Here is a 20,649-nt window from a genome sequence, read left to right as displayed (position 1 = left end):
AAAAGTAGCCAACTTGGCTCAGCAGCCAGCCACATTCTGGCAACTCCACTTATCAGAAAGCAGACTATGCTAGTTTAGTTCCCAGTTGCATGCAAATTATGCATTTGCCCAATGAGGCTGCTGTTTGCAGGTTGCTAAATGTGTCACAGAGAATTTTTGCTAGAGTGGCATTATTGGGGCTTTATGGCCTCCATATGGGGTGGGGTGAGCCATCTTGGGCTCTGAACAGCATAGTGCTTTGGGAAGCAGGAATGGTATGAGTCTTCCTCTCTCTTTACTTGGGCAGTCCTTTCCACACAGCTCAAGTGTCGATGCACCATCGATATCTTATTGATGGCCTTAATTTTACTGTACATGCCGAGTTTCCATTGTTAAAGCATCATATTTGAGATAAAGAGAAACTGGGTTTCCTTTATTTCCTAAAGAGTATTGCTGATACCCAACTATTCTTTAGTGTTTTAAAGTAAGTACCATAATTCTGATTTATATATGTAGACATGTAGGATTTCTATAAGCCCCTATGGCTCACACATCTAGCCCAGGGTGTGGCCTCTACCACTGGGATCAAGGTTCTTAACAAATGGTTAAGTGGTAAAAAAAACAAAACAAGACAAAACAAAAAACTGAGTTGAGGGTTGGGGGCTAGAAATACTCAAACCTAGGAAATCCAGTGTCCTACCACCTGGATCAGAACCTTGGAGAGCTCCAGGTAGCCAGATGCTGGCAGCTGGAGGCAGGAGTTACTCCAATGCCAATTCCACCCTCCTCTGCAGCAAAGAGCTTTTTGTGTATCGATGATAAGAGACTTCCAGGATTTGGGCCTCAGTACTCATGGGCTTATGGATAAAGCAGTATTGCATTCTTCAGGCATGGTGGGAAGTGAAGATTTCCATTGGAGGCAAGGTGGGGTGATTTTGAGTCTCCTTGCTATAGCCAGGACAGCAGATTTTTCCTGAGAGGCAAGGTGTAGCAGGAGAGCTCTGTTGCAGTAAATGTTGTCATGCAAGTATCTGTTTGAGTCCCTGCTTTCAGTTCTTTGGGGTATACCTAGGAGTGGAATTGTTTAGGAATATGGTAGTTCTGTTTTCCACAGATTGCACCATTTTACATTCCCACCAGTAATGTACAAGGTTTCCAATTCTCCACACCCTCATTAACACTTGTTTTCCTTTTCATATATAAAAAAAATCCAGCCATCTTAGTGGGTATGAAGGGGTATTTCATTATGATTTTGATTTGTATTTCCCTAATGACTAATGGTGTTGAACATGTAGTCATGAGATTATTTGCCATCTGTATATCTTCTTTGGAAAAATATCTACTCAAGTTCTTTGCCTGGTGTTCATGTTTTTTGTAATCCTTACCAGAGGATATTTCCCATGGATTTTTAGAAAGAGTGGAAAGAAGGAGGAGAGTCAGAGAGAAACGTAGATGTGAGAGAGACACACTGATTGGTTGCCTTCTGCACAGGCCCCAACAGGGGGAGAGAGCAGGGATTGGGTATGTGCCCTTGACTGGAATCGAACCTGTGACCTTTTTGGTCCCAGGCTAAGGGTCTATTCACAGAGCCAAACCAGCTAGGGCTGGTGTTCATGTTTTTAAGGCAGTATGGGAGGAATGGAGAGAAACAGAGAAATTGAGGAAGTAGATAAAGCCCAACTGGGTGACTGGTTAGATATGGGGCTAACACTGGGTTTTCCAGCCTGAGTAAGTGGGCAGATAATGGGCTAGCAAGCAAAATAGCTTCCTTTATCCAAGAGAAAAGGGGTAGGATGGAGGGGAGATGTTGGGATTGGGTGGCGCTATGTTGAGCCTGGTGTATCTAGGTGTTGTGCGGGCAGAGAGCAAGATGTACTGCCATACCCATGTGTGTGATTGGTTTCTCCAGAAAAATGTAGGGCACATTATATTTTGTCCTCTCCCTGCTTCCATCTAAAAATCAGCTTGAGAAATTTGGTCATCATTAGGCTTCTCAATCTGGCAAATGTAAAAAAAATCGTTGTGGGGACAAAGGACTCTGGGATTTATGAAGAAACACTTCTCCTGGTGCTGGTTTCTCTGCCCTTAAATACTTGCTTAATCAGATCAGCCCTTCCAAGTGCATGGGGTGCTGCTCTGAAGCCTGGGCTGCAAGCATTCTTAACAAACCATGGCTTCTAAAGTCATCTCTGATAGCCACCCCAGTCTCTCAAACATTTGCCCCTTTCTGCCTCTTCCCCAACTGCGTGCCATTAGCCCATTAGCTGTTAGTGCTAAGCAATTGCTTGTCATATCACCCAGCCCTCTGAATTTCTCTGAATTACTACTCGGCAACATTGGATGCTACATCACTGCATTACATGATGTCCAGTCATATCCACACTGCAATGGAAAGTGAGATTTGAGCAACTGTTCTACCCCCAAAGAACCAGCTGTTGGAGAATGAACCCCCACAGTGGTTTTTTTGTTTTTTGTTTTTTGTTTTTTACTTCTAGAGCCATAGTCTGGCAGCTACCACTAAGAAAGCATCCCATCATGTGCCTCAGGCAGGCAATGTTTGCAGATTGTCCCCTGATGCCATCTGCCTGTGAAACTGCAGAAACCCCCAGCAACTGCTGTTTTAGCAGGTGCTGGAGCTGCTGAGGTGGGAGTCCATGTGCATATACATGAATGCACACAGCTTTGTGCTGTGCTGGCCTCGGGTGCCAACTGAAACTCTCAACCCAGCAAAGCACCAGCCCTAGTTGCTGGTTTCCGGTGGGGCCCTGGTGAGGGAGGGAGGGAGGAAGGGAGGGAGAGGGAAGGAGGGTGAGGCTGTTGTGAACCCAGCCAGCCATCCAGCAACTGGGACTTGACTATAGTAACTCTGGTGTGTATGTAGGAAACTGCCAGGCAGTGGCTGTGTTTTGACAAGCTTTTGTTCTTTTCTTTCTGCCTCTGCCCAGGCCGAATTGCGGTCCCCTACCTACTTTACCATCTTCCTGTTCATTCCATAGAAGTAGCCCCTCCCCGTTTCTTGCCCCTTTGGTCTTTCTAAAGAACACTTTTCATCCTTGAGCCTTCCTGCCACTCAGCCATGCTTTGGGTCTAGCCCTTAGCTTTCTTTTTCACTGAGTCATTGTGATCATGGGTTCACACAAGCCCAGGAACCCCCTGCTCCAGATCTGCAGTTTGTGAGCTATTATCATTTCAGGCTAATAATGCTTTTGAAAATAATTATGTAAATTATTAAAGTAATTTGAAATCATTATATCAGCCATCAGGTTTTAAAAAATCGATATTTTAATGGAGCTTTGGTACGAGAACTCCTAGAGCAAACTTTTTCTGGAAAGAGCTGGGTATTTTAGGCTTTGATCTCTCCTTCAACTACTCAACTCTGCTATGTGGCATCAAAGCAGCCGTAGAAAATACTTAACCAAATGAAGGCATTTTTGTTTTAATGAAAGTTTACTTATAAAACCAGGTGGCAGGTTATAGTTTGCTGACCCCAGGCCTAGAATGACAGTCTTTATTTCACTTATTATCCTTATATTTTTCTTTGTCAAGAGTTAAAAAGCCAGAGGAACTTGGTGACTGTAAATGAACTTAAATCATATTCTTTTGGGTTTAGCATAATTGTGAGCACAATGGTGATTTGGGAACTTACTTCTCTAAACCCCTATTGGGAAGAATAGAAACCATAAGGCTTTTAAGGGATGACTCCACTTGGCCAAAGCTTGACATTGTTCAAAAAGCTGTCACATACAGCTGTGTGGTTATGGTCACTTGGAATGGCCGTAGTCACATAAGGTCACTCATCATGTTGGCCATCATTTCATTTTATAGGACCAGACGCTTCTCTGAGAAACTTAAGGGAAAAAACTACAAAAATATAGAAAATAGTGTTTTTAAAACATCATGGTATACTGAGTTGAGATCATTATAGTTGATTTCCAGAAAGCTGAAGCATAAGATAGTCAAAGAAGCATTTTAAAATACCAAACTACAATCTTGTTTTCATCTTATCTATCCTCACAGGAAATAAAGAAAGAGATGAAGAAAGACCCTCTCTCCAGCAAAGCTCCAGAAAAGCCCATGCACGAAGTGTCCAGTGGAAATGCTTTGCTGTCTTCTGAAACAATTCTGAGAACCAATAAGAGAGGTATGGAAAAGAGGAAAGAGCCCCTTCCCCACACCCAAACCCAAACTGAGGCTACTGGGTGAACTGTGTCAAATTTCACATTGCTGAAAAATTGACTGGCATTTGCCCTTTGGGGTTTTTTAGTATACATTTTGGACACACACACATGCACATGGCCAGTAACAATCCAATAACTATAATAAAGAGAACTAATAATATTTTTTGACAGTGGGAAAGTAAACTAAATTTGTGAATGATGATTTTTCTAGGACTTTAGCTTTTGCTTTCATATCTGTTTTTATGGATGGAAGGTGACTTTAGAGAATGCTATGGTGCAGGCTGAGTGTCCACGATGGCCATGCTCTCTTTTTAATTTAGGGGCAGGCTTTATCAGGGTCTTTCTATCTCTAACTTCTGGGCTCCTGAACACACCTTGTCTCTGTCAGTTCAGGAGGCAGTACATACAAGGTAGAGCTCATCCATCCATCTAACGAAGAGATCTTTAACCATCTTGTTTCCCTCTTTTGAGACCTCAAGGCAGATTTTTAGGTATCAGCTTGTTGGAGTTTTGTTTTCTCCTGTACCTCCTCCCCCCCCCCCCCCACTTTGTGACATTATTGTTTGAAATGATAGGAGAGAGAATATAAGGCTGCAGAGAGGATTTGACTCAATTTTAGATTCTGATCACACTAGACTCCCCGTTTTTTCCCTGACCCTGCCCTCCTGGTGGATTAACCAGGGCAGACATTAAGCCTGCCGGAGGTAGGTTAGCATCAGCTGCAGGCTTTTCACAGGCTTATTACTTCCTTAAAGAGAAATATAGAGCTGTTCAAAAGCAGGGGCAGGAAATGTATTAGCAAAGAGTTCCATTAAAAAAAAAAAGGCAAGTTTACATAACCATGGGGAAGAACACCTAATCTTTCATAAAATTTAGACAGCATAAGAATTTGTCCAATAAACTGTCCATTGATCATAGTGCTTGAGCCATTGCTTTGTGTCTCTCTTCCTTCCTGCTTCTTCCTCTACCCCCTCCAGCTGCCCTGGGTTACATTTCCTTTTTTTTTTTTTAATTACTCAGATTAAATATTGGCTGGAGGCCCACAATGGTTAGCAGCTATAGGATATTTTCTCCCCTCCCCTCCCCTCCCCTCCTTTCCTCTCCTACCAATGCAGGAGAATGCCCATTTTAAGAATTAAGCATAATTTGCTGTAAACCTATAGTCATCCCCAAAAGTGTCTCCTGCATTCTTGCAAATAAGTTCCAGAGCTCCTGAGGCCAGCCTGCCCTCATCGGGTTTGGACAGCTAGAACTCAGTGAGTCTCTATACATGTCTCCAAACCTTCCCTGCTGATCTGAGCCCTCCGTTTCCTCCTGATGCTTCTGGGGGCAGTGAGCAGCAGCAAGGCCTCTCTGCTAGCCCTGCTTTTGTAAAGTAAATAAGACAATTAAGGTAATTAATTCAATTTAACAAGATAAGGATTTAATTACAGAATTAAGGTAATTATCTGGATGAGTTTGGTAAAAAATACCTGAGAACTTTAAATCAACGAAGAAATCGAACTTTTTAGATAATTGTCTTTTTTAGATAATTGTCTCTTTACAATTAAAAATCTGGCCTTTGAGGTTCCCTATAAAATTTTTCATTAACCAAAAAATGGAATTAAAAAGAGTAGCTTACTGGCTATGTTCCTTTTTTAAACCTTCACCTTAGGCCTGCAGCCTGATTCTGATCAACATTTTACTCTTAGGTACTTTATATAATGAATTTGGCAGTTGGCTCTGAGACCTTAGCACATGGGGCATTCTGTAAATATGAAACATATAGCAAACCATCTTCATGCTCTCCCAGGCTTCGCACTGACCTCTGGGTCACCTGGGCCCAACATAAATTTCCAGTTGAAGGGAAGCATTGTGTACCAGGCCCAGTGTCGTTTTTGGCCCTGCCCCCGCCCATCAAGACTACCAGGATCCTACTACTCCTTATACTGAACAGCGGGTGGATTGATTGGCCTTGTAAGGCCAGATAAATAGTTCATTGTGTTGAGCTGAAAAGCTACATTTTTTCCCACCCCCAAATCAATGAAAAACCACTTTTTTCCCCCTTAAAACAAGGATCAGAGGCTAAATCTGTGGGATGATTCTAGTTACTTGGAAACACTTCCGTCCAACCAATTTTTCAAGTTTTAATAAGTTATTTGTAAATGACCAAAGTCTCCTCCTTCCCTTTGTTTCTATCCAGCTTTGTCCCTAAAAATCTGTTGGATGTTTTTGTCCATGGCTGTTGTAATAGAGGGAAGTTGCTTTCAGAGTTTAGTAACAGCCTGCTTTGATTTCTTACAGTATATGAGTCCACCCTGTGAGAATTTAAGAATTAACACAAGTTCTTTTTCTTTATCAAAGATGAGATGACTATTTATATATGGGCCTTATCATTTGATATAGGCTTAGCATTGGTTTAATAAAGAAAGAGTGAAGTCTGTTTCTATGAGTCAAGTTCACTGGGTGCTGAACTTGAGATAGACTTAGCTGAAGAAGTTTGCCCAATTGTGTCCAGTGAATTTTGCATTTGGGGACATGTCTCATTTTTTGGAAGTGGTGAATGGGTTGTAGTGCCTCACAGTGTGGGATGAACTCGCTCTCCCAAGGCACCTGCATAATAAGGTCAAAAGATACCCCACGTTTGAAAAAGCTATTCATAGCCTTGAGAAAGGCCAGGACTGTGGAAAAATCAGTTTGGGGAGTGATTAGTTTCAGTTTTCAGCTTTAACTTTTGCAGATTTCTGCAGAGTTGATTTAAGGAGGTACTGGAATGACTCCATAGGCTTTTCATTTGATAAAAAGATGTGACTGAAATTGAGAGAGAGAGAGAGAGAGAGAGAGAGAGAGAGAGAGAGAGAGAGACAGAGAGAGAGAGCGCAGGCCCTCCAGATGGCTTGGGTGTCATCAGCTGTCCATTTCAGGCATTAGGACTGTAAGGACAGTTGTATTTGCTCCACCCCTGGCCACTTCTCTGGGCTTTACCTGAGTCACAGTGAAGGAGCTTCCTGTTTAAAACAAGCCTTTCCCAAGGACTAAGAAGTCATTTTTCATTTCAAGTTGCAGCATGGATGTTGTATATCCTAAAGTTATCCCAGACTCAGAATGTTGACAAATTGCAGCTATAAATCTGAAAACTTTTCTTGGAGACAAATGTCATTCTCATGAACCAGACTGAAAAAGGTTGTCTGTTTCCTTTTGAGAGTGATTTATTATTTTGTTTTTTTTCTGTCATTAAAACCATCTGAGAATGATGGCCCCTCCTAAATTGTAACACTATATGGTGGGGTTTTATAAAAAATACATTCTTCAAACCTTGAGTTTAACAGCAAATATGCTAAATAATACTTGAAATTGAGCAAGGAGGATTTTGTCCATTTGGATATGGACTCTTTTCTACTTGAATTAAAATGAAATAAGAAGTCATTTGGTTTCATCCTTAGATGGGTTTCTGGACCAACATTATTCATTTGGTAGGTTAAGTCTCCAGTCCCCTGCTGGCCTATGTAAGGACCAGCTTCTGTCTCAGGGTTCTAGTTTCCCAGTTCTTGCCTTGTTAGTGGACATCAGGGGGAAGCTGCCTCTCACCAAACACCTCTTGCTGCCTATAATTTTGGACAGTGTTCCTTCCTCACTTTTGTGTAGATACAAATGAGCATTCAATAGCACGTTTCCTGAATACCCACTATGGGCCTGCCCTTGTGCTTGGTGTTGAGGCCGATAGAAGGATCAGAAAAACACCATTCAGCCCTGTCTGCAAGCAATTCCAGTTGGTTCTATCACTTGGGGAATATTGAGAAAATGCTGCACATTTTATATCTTTTTTATGGCAATGTGGGGATATGTCTCTTACTTACTTCTGTCATTCTGAATGTGAAGCCACTCCGCAAGTTTCTGGTTGGCTTTATATGTCCTTGTTTCTATTTCCAGTTTATCATGAATTCAGTGTTTGGTAAGTCTCTATTGTATTTTGCACATTTATTATCCTTTGCTATTATTATTATTATAGTTCTTGTTATGCTCTCTTGATATAAAATGTACTTTATAATTATCTTTTTAAGTCGCTCTGCTACTTGGCATCTGCCTTTCAAAAGATAAACTGCTTTTACCATCTTTATTTAACGTTTGTTATGCATTTGCATTTTACCTCCCCTTCCAGAGATTAATGCTGAAAGGTCGAATGGTTTAAAAGATGTTATTTGTAACACTGATGCTCTAACACTGAAGCTCTGAGATGAGAGTCAAGTTGAACTGGGGGAGGGTTGCTCTCTGAGTTGGTATGTGGATATGACTTTGATTGTAGAACATTTCTCTGTGGGCTCATTTCTCATGTGTTTCGTCCTTCAGACAGGTTTAATTCAAAAGTTTTCCTTAACAGAGGGATCAACAGCTGCTCTGCCTCTGGTGACACACTGTTGCTTTAAAAGTTAGTGCAGAAATTCTTCAGACTTCATTTTGTGTGTGGATGGGTGACACACACATGCCCTTCAACATTAATATGGGCCTTGTGTTTGCTGCACAGAAGGGCTGTCCATTTTGGTCTGCTGCCGGTAACTGTCAGAAGAATTTTACCTAATGTTTATTTTTCTTTTCCTTTTAATTTCAGCGCTAGTCATTATAATCCCTAAACAGACCTGGCCATAGTGATCTCCCTCCTTTGTTTCTGCTAAAGGGGAAACGTTTATTTCAAGCTTTCATTTCTTTAGCATTTACTTGGCTACTTGGAATAGTCTCCTCAAGGTACCTTTGGCTTGTTTATTAGAATATGAGTGAGTGTGTGCATGTGTGCAAATGTGCATATGTTGGCGTGGAACCCTCGTATTGTCTCTGTGGCAGTGGTCTGGATCTTGATAGACAGTCGGCTCTTTGCTTGACATGAAACTATAAACGAAGGATGGGAAGAGTGTGGTCCTTAATAAAGGAAAGGTCATCTGCTTTGGTTGTTCAGTGCTTTGTTATTTAAGGTGGATGTGAGATCTGGGGATTTGTTTATATAGAAACAAGGTGTTTTTCATTTCAAATTTCCTTTTCGAGAAATAAATGTGAATTACCCCCGGTTAACTAGGAATCTGAAAATATGGTTTGTTGGGTCAGATTTTTCTTTGAGTTTCCAAACCACCTGTCAATTTGATCTAAATTGCTGGCTTTTATGGATAGCTAGAAGTGTAAGAGTTAAGAAAAGGTATTACTGTTGTGTGCAAGCTTTTGGCTATCACCTGAGCTGGTCTTTCCCATGAGGAAATAAAACTGGCAACTTGGCAGTGAATGTGGATGGATATAATTTATAGTTATTCAATAATACATATATATGTGTGAATGTACCTGTATATACATTTATAGTCTTTTCCCCCCAGTGGGCCTTTGTTCTTGAAAGGTTGAGAGGAAAGGGCCCATGGAGAGGTCATTTAAAGTAACTGATCCCTGACTGCTTTTCTGTACAGGTTCTGTTGGGAGCCTGTGTCAGGGCCAATAATTGATGTTAGAATATGTTACCCTTGTTCATTTTCTTATCTGAGTAGTACTGCCTCTTGGGCCCGTGATAGTGGTGAAATGTGTGGAAAAAGCCATTCTGGAGGGGTGTTGCTACTGTACATTTTCTGTACAATTTTTATGTGTGAGTCATTGACAAAACTGGTGTTTAGATTTTTTTCTATCATCTCCTTTCAATCTCTGCGTTTTTAACACTAGAGTAATGAGTGTCCCATGGAACAAATGTTGATTTATATTTACTCTGCACTCCTGCTGGGTTTCTACCCAAGTCCATTCAGAGGACCATCCATGAAGTGGTTTCGTGGTGGTGGCTCCACCTGGTGGCTCTCCTAGGAAACGCCTTCTCCTCCCCCACCTTTTCTTTCTCCCTGGGTGAACCTTGTACAAGATGCCTTTGGTTCTTCTTAGTGTTCTCAATTCATGCAATTCCATCGCAGACACACAACTTCTTATATTAACCACATTCCCTCTTTTTAAAAAACAAATGATTTATTTTTTAAAATTATTGAGGTGCCCTAGTGGTTTGGCTAGGTGGATAGAGCATCGGTCCATGGATGGAAGGGTGGTGGGTTCAATTCTGGTCAAGGGTATGTATGTACCTTGGTTGTAGGCTTGATCCTCGGTCCTGGTCGGGAGGCAACCAATTGATGTATCTCTCCCACATCAATGTTTCTCTCTCTCTCTGTCTCTCCCTCTCCCTTCCACTCTCTCTAAAAATCAATGGAAATATGTCCTCAAGTGATAATTAACAAAAAATATTGAGGTAACATTGGTTAATAACATGATATAAATTTCAGGTGTGCAACATTGTAACTCAATATCTGTGTACTCTATTGCATGCTTACCATCCAAGGTCTAGTTTCCTTCCATTGCCATATATTTTACCCACCCTTTACCCAATTCATTTTTTCCCGACTCTCCTTCCCTTCTGGTAACCATCATCCTGTTGTCTATATCTATGAGTTTGTTTTTGTTTTATTTTATCAGTATGTTTATTGCTTTTGGTTTTATATTCCACATGAGTAAAATCATCAGTTTTTGTCCTTTTCTGTTTGACTTATTTCACATAGCATAATACCCTCAAGATCAACCCATGTTACTGCAAATGACAATATTTCATCTTTTTAATGGCTGAGTAATGTTCCATTACATATATATATATATATATCTCCACATCTGCTTTATTCATTCATTCATCCTTGGACACTTAGCTTGTTTCCATGTCAGGCTATGTAACACACATGTTTTCTTTAGCGCCTTTCCTTTCTCTTCTAAAATTCACTAATTAAAAAAAAAGAAAAATTAAGAAAAAGAAAACAGAGAGAATATAAAAAAGATAAATTTTGCTCATTGAACTCATAGACTCTGTTTCTCTATATCTGTTCAATCTTTTATACCTCCACAGACCAGGATCATTGTTGATAAACATAAGAACAGGACTCCTGCAGGCATGACTCTGGGTGTAGATATTAATTTCGACAGAATAAAGTATTACATTAAAATCCCTGTAGGGAAGCCAAAATCTCCTCCTTAATAGCTACAAATACCCCCTGACTATGTAGTTATACGCAGATTTTTTACTGTGTGGGAGGTTGGTGCCCCTAAACCCCAGTTGTTTAAGGGTCAACTTTACTTCTTCATTTCTTGTTGAACCCAGTTTTCCTCAAAGGAGCAGTATTTTATTACTGATGTTGTTTTCAGTTGTCAGCAGGTGGTGAAATAAAAAGGCAACTGACTTTTTTGGCTTTATTATCATTTGTCAGTTCTCTACAGGAAGCCCCTTCTTGCCTGGGCATGGGCTGCCCCTTCTGCCCCACTCTGGGTATACCACCAAATCTAAGTATTCTTGATAAATAAAAATGTTTCTTTTTTAATTTAATTGTTTTTTTGTGTTTTTTTTTTTTGTTAGTTGATGACATTGCAGATGTGCCTTGTTGTAGCTACATTGCTGGGTTTATCTGGGAACTTAATCACCACTTATGACTTTGCTTCTATAGGAAAAAGCATTCAGAGTTCCACACACTGTGCATAACCTCCTTGTAAATCCGACTTCCTATTTTGTTTTTTTATATTGCTGGCATGAAGCCTTAGGTACTTTTTAAAAGTCAGAGAGTCCATATAATTGGGAGTGACTGGAGATTTCTCATGTTGCAGAGTTTATGATTCATGTGGTGCAGAATGCTGGAATTGTGCAAGTTCTCTGTAATACACCAGGCTCCGAGGATAGTGCTGAGTTCAAGTACATGGCACTGTTGTATGCAGTGCTTTTTTTTTTTTTTTTTTTTTACCAGTCCTGAGTTGGATCTCTGTATGCCCAAATTTGTCTGTGCAAGGCATGTTCTAAAAGGGATGCTATTGTATATTTTCATCAGAGAGAAAACTGTGCAACAAGTGTGACACACACAGATAAAAGCCAGGCCAGCATGTCTCAGTGTATGTTGCATGGAATTATAGCTCTGCAAAATATTCTACAGAAGAGGGATGGAGAGAGGAAGAGATAAGGAGACAAAGAGGGAGAGAAAATTGGCTCTCTGGACAAATTTTAACTACAGCTGCACACACTAACACCCTCTTAGAGACTGACAAGCACATTAGCATATGGCAGGCTCTCAGATGTCCTGTGGTAGGGAAACTTGTTCATCTTTAATTACAAACCACATTTTACTGAATACTAGTTAGGTTTCTGCTTTGGGATGTGCTGGGCTTTAAAATGCAGGGCAAAATGCTATCTAAGCGCCTCTGAGATCATCTTCAGATTCTACCTTGCACAGGGAATATTAAAGTGAGTGATCAGAGATGATGGTGTGAAAAATGACTGATGATGCTTCTAAAGCTTGTAGCTTTGGAAACACAAGTTAGATGATACTTGGAGAACATAACCCGAATCTAAATTTGAAAAGCCAGTCTTTTGGGTACTTTTTCAAATGACAAGCTAAAAGGGATTTTCCCCGGTGATGGCCTCTTGGATCCTTGGGTCTAAGAGCTTTCTCCTTGGGCTGGGCTTTGGCAGGAAAACTGGGCTGAGCTGGCTGACCCAGTGAATGAGGCCAGGTCTGCCTGGGACTTGGGTCAGGATGGAACCTGGGATTGCAGGGGTAGATTTTATAGTGGTGACAAAACAGTAGTTCCACATACTCAAACAATCCCATTGCCTTCTCTATCTGTTTTAGTTGAAAGATGAGTAATCTTAGCTTTTCCTGATACCATTAAAAACCTGAATGTACATAAAAAAGGGTTTTGTTCACTCTCTTCCCCATTAGTGAACCAGGCCATCAGGAAAACCCATATAGCTGGCCATTTTAGAGTTCTGGAGTTATAGAATCCTTGAGGTGGCCTTCAACCTGATGCAGGGACAACTCATCAATATGCTACGCAAGAAGAAATGGAGCCTCTCACCAAGGGACCTGAAAGGACACCTCTCTGATCGGGGGACTGATCTTAAGAACCACTGGGATCCTCCCTTCCAAAGAGAACTTGTTCTGGATAGAGAGCTGGTAGGTTAATTAGAGGTATTGTAGTGAGATAGCAGCTGTCCTCATGTGTAGAAAGTCCTGGAAAAAGGGCCTGTTCTTCTGTAGTTTCCTCAATTTTTTCAAATTACACCTATTGGTCTAGCACAGCCGTGGGCAAACTACGGCCCGCGGGCCGGATCCGGCCCGTTTGAAATGAATAAAACTAAAAAAAAAAAAAGACCGTACCCTTTTATGTAATGATGTTTACTTTGAATTTATATTAGTTCACACAAACACTCCATCCATGCTTTTGTTCCGGCCCTCCGGTCCAGTTTAAGAACCCATTGTGGCCCGCGAGTCAAAAAGTGTGCCCACCCCTGGTCTAGCATCACAGCCTGGTCCCTCTGGTGCTACCTGCAGCCTTAGTTTACATCTTTGGAGTCGTAGCTTTTTGTGCTTGTGAGGCCCTGGGACTTTTGTGTCCTGAACAACAAGGACATTTCATGGAATATGTCTCTAACCCATGGTCACGCCGAGAACGGGCCCAGCAGCAAGGCCAAGTGGGCCGCCCTCCTTATCCCCAACCAGGAAGGGAAAAAGAGCACAAGCCAGAATCTTCCCATGTGTGTGCTCATGTGTGAGGGAGAACATTTGGGGAGGACTAAGCTGCTTGTTCCATTTGTGTTTCTCTGGAGACCTGAATAAGCTGTTGGCTGATTCCAAACCCCACTTCTGCTGCTCCCCCAAAGATTCTGTGGGACTTCACGCAAAGCTCATACTCTGTAAAATAAGGAGACAACTCTCGTTAATTCCCTTAAGAAATTGTGAGGATAAAAATGAGGAAAGAAAATAAGTTTGGGGGCAGAGGCTAGTAATCAAGTGAAGTAGGGTAGGGAGTCATTTCCTGAATACAGTAGTAGTTGTTAATGGTAAACTTCTAGTAAGACCCCAGAGCATTGGAAAGAAATAACAGATTTATGAAAAATAATAATAAAGTGTCGTTTTCATGAAACAACCACTGATCAGTTGCCCGTGGAGCATTTTCAAAGACAGACCATATGCTAGGCTAAAAAAGAAGTCTCAATAAATTTAAAATGATTAAAATCATACAAAGTATGTTCTCCAACCACAGTGAAATTAAATTAGAAATCAACAACAGAAGGAAATTTGGGAAATTCACAAATATATGGAAATGAAACAACATACTTCTAAATAACCAGTGGGTCAAGGAAGAATCCACACAGGAAAGTTTAAAATACTTTGAGATGAATGAAAACGAAACAACATCCAAAAATTTACTGCATGTAGCTAAAGCAATGCTTAGAGTGAAATTTATAGCTGAAAATGCCTATATTTAAAAAAAATCTGAAATCAATACCTAAATTCTCCCTCCCCCCCATTTTAGTGACATATAATCGACATATTACATATGTAAGTTTAAGTTGTGCATTTTTAAAATATACATTTTTTATTGATTTCAGAGAGGAAGGGAGAGGGAGAGAGATTTAGGAACATTAATAATGATAGAGAATCATTGATTGGCTGCCTCCTGCACGCCCCCTACTGGGGATCGGGCCCCCAACCTGGGCATGTGCCCTTGACCAGAATCGAATCTGGGACCTTTCAGTCCATAGGCTGACGCTGTATCCACTGAGTCAAACCAGCTAGGGTGAGGTGTATATTTTGATGATTTGATACATGTATATATTGTAAAATGATTTCTACAATAAGGTTAGTTAACACTTCCTTAATCTCACATACTTACCAGGTGTTATTTGTGTTTTTTTTAATTGTTGTGGTGAGAAGATAAAAGATTTGTTTTTCTCTGTCTGACTTGTTTTACGTAGCATAATGTACTCAAATGGCAAATGGCAGGATTTCCTTTTTATGGCTGAATAATATTCCTCTGTGTGTATGTGTATGTGTATCATAATTTATTTATCCATTTATTTGTCTATGGACACTTAGGTTGTTCCATGTATTGGCTATTGTGAATAATTCTGCAGTGAACATGGGTGTACACATATCTCTTTGAGATGATTTCTTTGGACATATACCCAGAAGTGGGTTTGTCTATAGCCTAACTTTTTACCCTAGAAAAAGGTGAATTAAATTCAAAGCAAACAGAAAGAAGAAAATAATAAAGATTAGAGTGGAAATAAACAAAATAGAGAATAAGAAAACAGAACAGAAAATCAATGAAACCAACAGTTGGTTCTTTGAAATAGTCAAAAAAATTGATGAATTTTAGCTACACCAATCAAGAAAAAAAGGAGAGGAGATTTAAACTACTAATAAGAGGAATTAAAAATTTAAAGGATTATAAGGGAATACTGTGAACCATTGCTGTTGGAAATGTAAAATGGTGCAGCTGCTTTGGAAAACAGTGCGGCAGTTCCTCAAAAAGTTAGATATAAGGTTACCATATGACCCAGCATTCCACACCCAAGAGAAATGAATACATATGTCCACATATAAATTTGTGCACAGATGTTCATAGCAGTATGCTTCATAATAGCCCCCAAATGGAAACAACCAAAATGTCCACCAGCTGATGAATAGATGAACAAAATTTAGTTTATCCATACAACAGAATATTATCTGACAATAAAAGGAATGAAGTACCAGTACATGCTACAGCATGGATGAGCCTTGAAAACATTATGCTAAGTGAAAGCAGCCAGACACAAAAGATCACACATTGTATGATTTCATTTATATGACATGTCCAGAATAGACAAATCCCTGGAGACAGAAAGTGATTAGCATTTGCCCAGAACTGGGTATGGGAATGGAAAGTGACTGCTAATGGGCATGAGGTTTCTTTTTGGGATGATGGAAATGTTCTAAAATTAGATAGTTATGATGGTTGCATAATTCCGTAAATATAATTGTACACTGAAAATAGGTGAATTTTATGATATGTAAATTATATCTCCATAAAGCTGTTTTTTTAAAAAAGATCACCACACAAATTGGTGTTAAAATGCGGTATCTGGCTGTGCTTGTCTGTCTCTCTCATTCTCTTTCACATCCCATACTACTACCCACTCCCAGCTGAGGGACAAGATGTGTCGTTCCATTTATTCAAGTCTTTAAAATTATATATCTCTCAGTGAAGCTTTATATTTTCTTTATTCAATCAGTTGCCTAGGAGATAGTGAGTCTGAGGGATCAAAAAGACAGTTTTGCAGGGGATGACCTAAATATTAGATAATCGATTTGAGAAGGGTAGAGAACTGACTATGGCATTCTATTGTCTATTTCTTGAGAAAAAAAATGAGATTCCCTGTAATTTATAAGCCAAATCTCTTATATTTGAAATTCTGTGTTTCATAGAGTCTTTGCTGGAAAGGGAAGAATCCACTTATGGTCCTAATTTTTCTTGCCATTGTCAGAAACTCTGTGTTGACTATTTTTGCTCATCAATCTTTATCTGCAACTCTGATGCTTTCTTTAGGAAAGATTCTTAAATGTGGCATTATCAGGCAAAAGCATGTATATATTTTATGGGACTTTTAGTTATTATTATCAAATTGATTTCTTGAAGGCTTGCACCACCACCAGAAGCAGGAAGAATGCCTATTAGTGTTTTAAGCTTGAATTTCTTTGATTACTCGAGTGCTTGAACATTTTTCTCTGTCATTTGTTCACATTCTTCGCTCTTATATTTAAATTTTTCTATTTTTCTTACTGATTCGTGTATTATTTCTTTGTCATTTATGGCAAATTGTGCTTCTCAATTTGTTGGCTTTCATTTTGTTTACAATAGGTTTTGATGTACAGAAATAGTACCTTTTTATGCAGATTAGTATATTCATGTTTTCTTTTATGATTTCTCTGAATAAATCCTCACCTAATTTCTATTCTCCTGACTTCATTTTTTTTCTTTTTTAAATTTTTTTATTGTTGCCCCCCTCCACCCAAGCCTTCATCACACTATTATCTGTTTCCCTAGGCTATGCATATCTGTATATAAGTTCTTTGGTTAATCTCTTCCCATTCCCCTCTAAGATCTGTCAGTCTGTTCCATGCATCTATGTATTGGCTTCATTTTTTACTTCTAATTTTTAATCTATAGGGAATTTTGATGTATAGTATGGGGTTACTATGCAAATTGATTTTTATTTTGAAATAGTCACCTCATTTATCATATAATGTTATTATATATAAGTGCCTTTTTCAGGACTTTTGATTCTATAGCATTAATTTGTCTCACTATTTTTGTATCAAGATAGTTATCTATTACTAGAGGCCCATTGCACGAAGAGATTAATGCAATAGTCCTTCTTTCCCCTGGCTGCCAGCACCAGTTTTCCTCTGGCAACCGGGACCCAGACCTTCACTCTGGCCACCGCCTTCCATCTTCACTCTGGACACAGTCTTTGCTGTGGCTGGAGACTTCAGTCTTTGCTCCTTGCTCCAGTGGGAGTCTTCAGTCTCTGGCCAGAGCTGCTCCTGTAGCTCCTTCCACCCCCACCCTCCCCCTCATAGTTTGATCGCTGCTTCTCCTGCAGACCTTGCTGACGGGCTCCTGGGTTCCAGGGACTGCCTTACCTGTGGCCCGGCTTTCTGATCACCATCAGGATCACGGCTGCAGGCAAGGCGGTTCCTGGGTCCCAGGGAACCGCCTTGCCTGTGGCCCAGCTTTCCGATCACTATCACGGGCTGCAGGCAGGGCGGCTCCTGGGTCCCGGGGTGCCGCCTTGCTTGCGGCCAGGCTTTCTGATCAGATCACGGGCTGCAGGCAAGGCAGCTCCTGGGTCCCGGGGTACTGCCTTGCCTGCGGCCCAGTTTCCGGTCACGATCATGGCTGGGTCCCACCGCCCAGGGCCGCACACGGGGTCCCGGCTGGGGGCGGAGCTCAGGCAGCACATGGATGGCAGCTTGCACTGGCCCACCCTGCCTGCAGTATGCAAATTATCTGCCATCTTTGTTGGTGGTTAATTTGCATATCATGCTGATTAGCCAATGGGAGGTGTAGCGAAGGTACAGTCAATTACCATGTTTGTCTATTATTAGATAGGATGGCTTTATAATACATTTTAACATATAGGTAGGGCTTGTGTCCTTCCCATTATTACTCTTTATTTTCAAAAATATTTTAGCTATTCCCACTTGTTTATTCTAAACCATGTTATCAAGTTTTAAATTCCATTTCAATTTGGATTTGAATTACTTTAAAATTACAAGTCAATTTAGAAAGAATTGATATTTCCCCAACATTTTTAAGTTTTCTATTGTATCATCAAATGGTCTCTATATACAAGTGCATAAATGAAAACCTTTCTCCCCCTCGCTTCTCCTCCCCAAACATCACAGTGAACCAAAATTGCAAATATATCACAAAAATCAAACATGTATCCCCCTTCTGACTTCTAAAGAGCTGATTCTAGTGATCCAGGGGCATAGGGCTTGCTTACTCTGTTAAGTCAAGTGTCAGTGTGGCTTATTTGTGCAGTTCTGCTTACTCTTTATAATGTTACTCCTACACAGATTGTGGTTATTGTTGGCTTTAGTAAATAGGATGTTTTTTCCTCTCATATTTTTTTTCCTATTGCTGATCCACAGATGAACTTAACTTTTGATTTTTTTCTGTTATAATAGCCCTTTGTGGAGTGCTCTTGTTCATTATAAAGTGTTTCCCTTTAATACTAGGATAATTCTTAGTGTGTATCAGTCACTAGCTTTCAGAGGGTGGAGAAATTGAAATGACAAAATATTATATTTGAATAAGATATTTTATAAACAAAAATTAACTTGGATAGAACTTAACAGTTTATATATATAGAGAGAGAGACTTAAAGACTCTTTCATTTCTTAGATTAGCCCTGTGAAGGGTAGTAGGAGAAGCATTATTATCAGTCCATCTTAGATATAAAGAAACTGAGGTGGGAAGAAGTGAAAAATGACATACCCAAGACACCAATAAAGGCAGACATAGAAAGTCTGTCTTTTGCTGTCTTCATTTTACAAAAATATCTGCAGTAATACAAATAATAGTATCAGAGAAGTCTTAGTGAATGGCTAATCTTAAATGATTATTTTTGGACACTGTGGCTGCATTTTATTGTTAATATACTTATATTAAAGAATATTTTTCTTTGTATATGCGTGTGTGTGCATTTGCACACATGTTTAGATTTTGATTTTCCTTAGTTGAGTGTAACTTCCTTGAAGGAAGAAGCCACATCGTATTAATCTTGGAACCAAGTTTAGTTATTGTATGGAAATATGCACTTTTGCTTAAACACTCACCCTGTTGAAAACAAGTTCCCAAAAGGAAAACTACCAGAGGGAGAACAGGCTTAAGTTCTATATTTAAGGAGAAGAAGCTGCTGAAATTCCATGATTCAGAGAACTTGTCTTTAGTGACTGAGTGCTGAGGGAGAAGGAAACATATTAAGTGTCTGTTTTGGAAAGTGGATCATGACAGTAAGTACTGAATCTAGCTCTAGGACTGATAAAGGGCCATTAGTAGAGAGTGAGAAAGTGAACTATGTTTCCAAAGGAGAGAATTTGAACCAGATCTTGAGTAACAAGACTGAAAGTAGAATTAAGTTATAAGGGTAACTGTGTTTGTGAGAAGGCTCTGAAAGGTTTCATGTTTCCTGGTATAATGAGATGAAAGTGGGAGAATATATCCAGGGTGAGGGCAGGTTTAGAGTTTATGTGATCATTTTAATCTGTATTTGATTTTATAATCATCCACAAGGTTTTCTAAATGAAAGTATACAACGTTCCGTCTATTTTACATACAACAATCTATTTAGTCTTCTTTTGTTAGAGTGCACTGGTCAGACTTAGCCTTATTTTTTTTCCTTCTTGGCTTTTCCCTCTGTAATATTTGAGTGTTCACCGTCACCATTATCAAAGCCAGGGAGAGAAAGTGAAAATATTAATCATAAGAGATGGCTGGATTATGTGATTGTGTGTTAATTTTGCTTGTCAGGAACCCACTATTTTGAGTTACCAGTGATTAGTATTGTGTTTTCACATTTCAGTTTAAGTAAAATCTACCTGTGTAACCACCGCTGGTTGGCTGGTTGAAGATGCTGGAACTCTGGAGCAAGGAACCTCCCTCCCCCTCACTCTCTCTTTCTTCCTCCTCCCTTCCCTTTCTCCAGTCCCCAGGGCCCATTTGGATGGATTATTCAGTATTGTCATTCCTTACAAAGGAAAATAGTATTTTCAGAACGTTTGCTATGGAGTTTTCTCCTTTTTTCTTTTAACCCTTTTCTAGGCCATGGTATTTGACAGATTAAAGCAAGCAAATAAACACAAGCATACTGTTAATAGTGATCTTTTAAAAAAACATTGTTTAGGAAAAAGTGATACCAGTTTTTTTTAATGTTTAATTTTTAAAAAGCTTTAAAGCAACTCTTTGATAATATCGCTGGGAATAGTTTGTTTGTTTGTGTTTTTTTTAGAAGTAATTAGCTTCCTTTGCAATTTATTTTTGACTAAATCATTGAGATAAAAGGTAAGAACCTTGAAGTTATGCATAGAGTAAAAGTAACTGAGTTACCAATGTGTCTGACGCTGTGTGACAGGGTCAAGCAAACCAAGAT

General features: G+C 39.8%; 1 protein-coding gene across 3 annotated transcripts in view; it reads left to right on the top strand.

The window, feature by feature from the left end:
- SH3KBP1 (SH3 domain containing kinase binding protein 1) overlaps positions 1–20,649 on the top strand; it is a 337,141-nt gene that overhangs the window by 143,035 nt on the left and 173,457 nt on the right. For all 3 annotated transcript variants that reach the window (XM_081115410.1, XM_081115409.1, XM_081115411.1), the window contains one exon: positions 3,997–4,120. In XM_081115410.1, coding sequence (XP_080971536.1) covers positions 3,997–4,120 — 124 coding nt within the window. The remainder of the gene's footprint in view (positions 1–3,996; positions 4,121–20,649) is intronic.

Source organism: Myotis nattereri (assembly GCF_964212035.1).
Source record: "Myotis nattereri genome assembly, chromosome: X".
Classification (NCBI taxonomy): Eukaryota; Metazoa; Chordata; class Mammalia; order Chiroptera; family Vespertilionidae; genus Myotis; species Myotis nattereri.
This window is presented reverse-complemented; position numbering and strand designations above follow the sequence as displayed.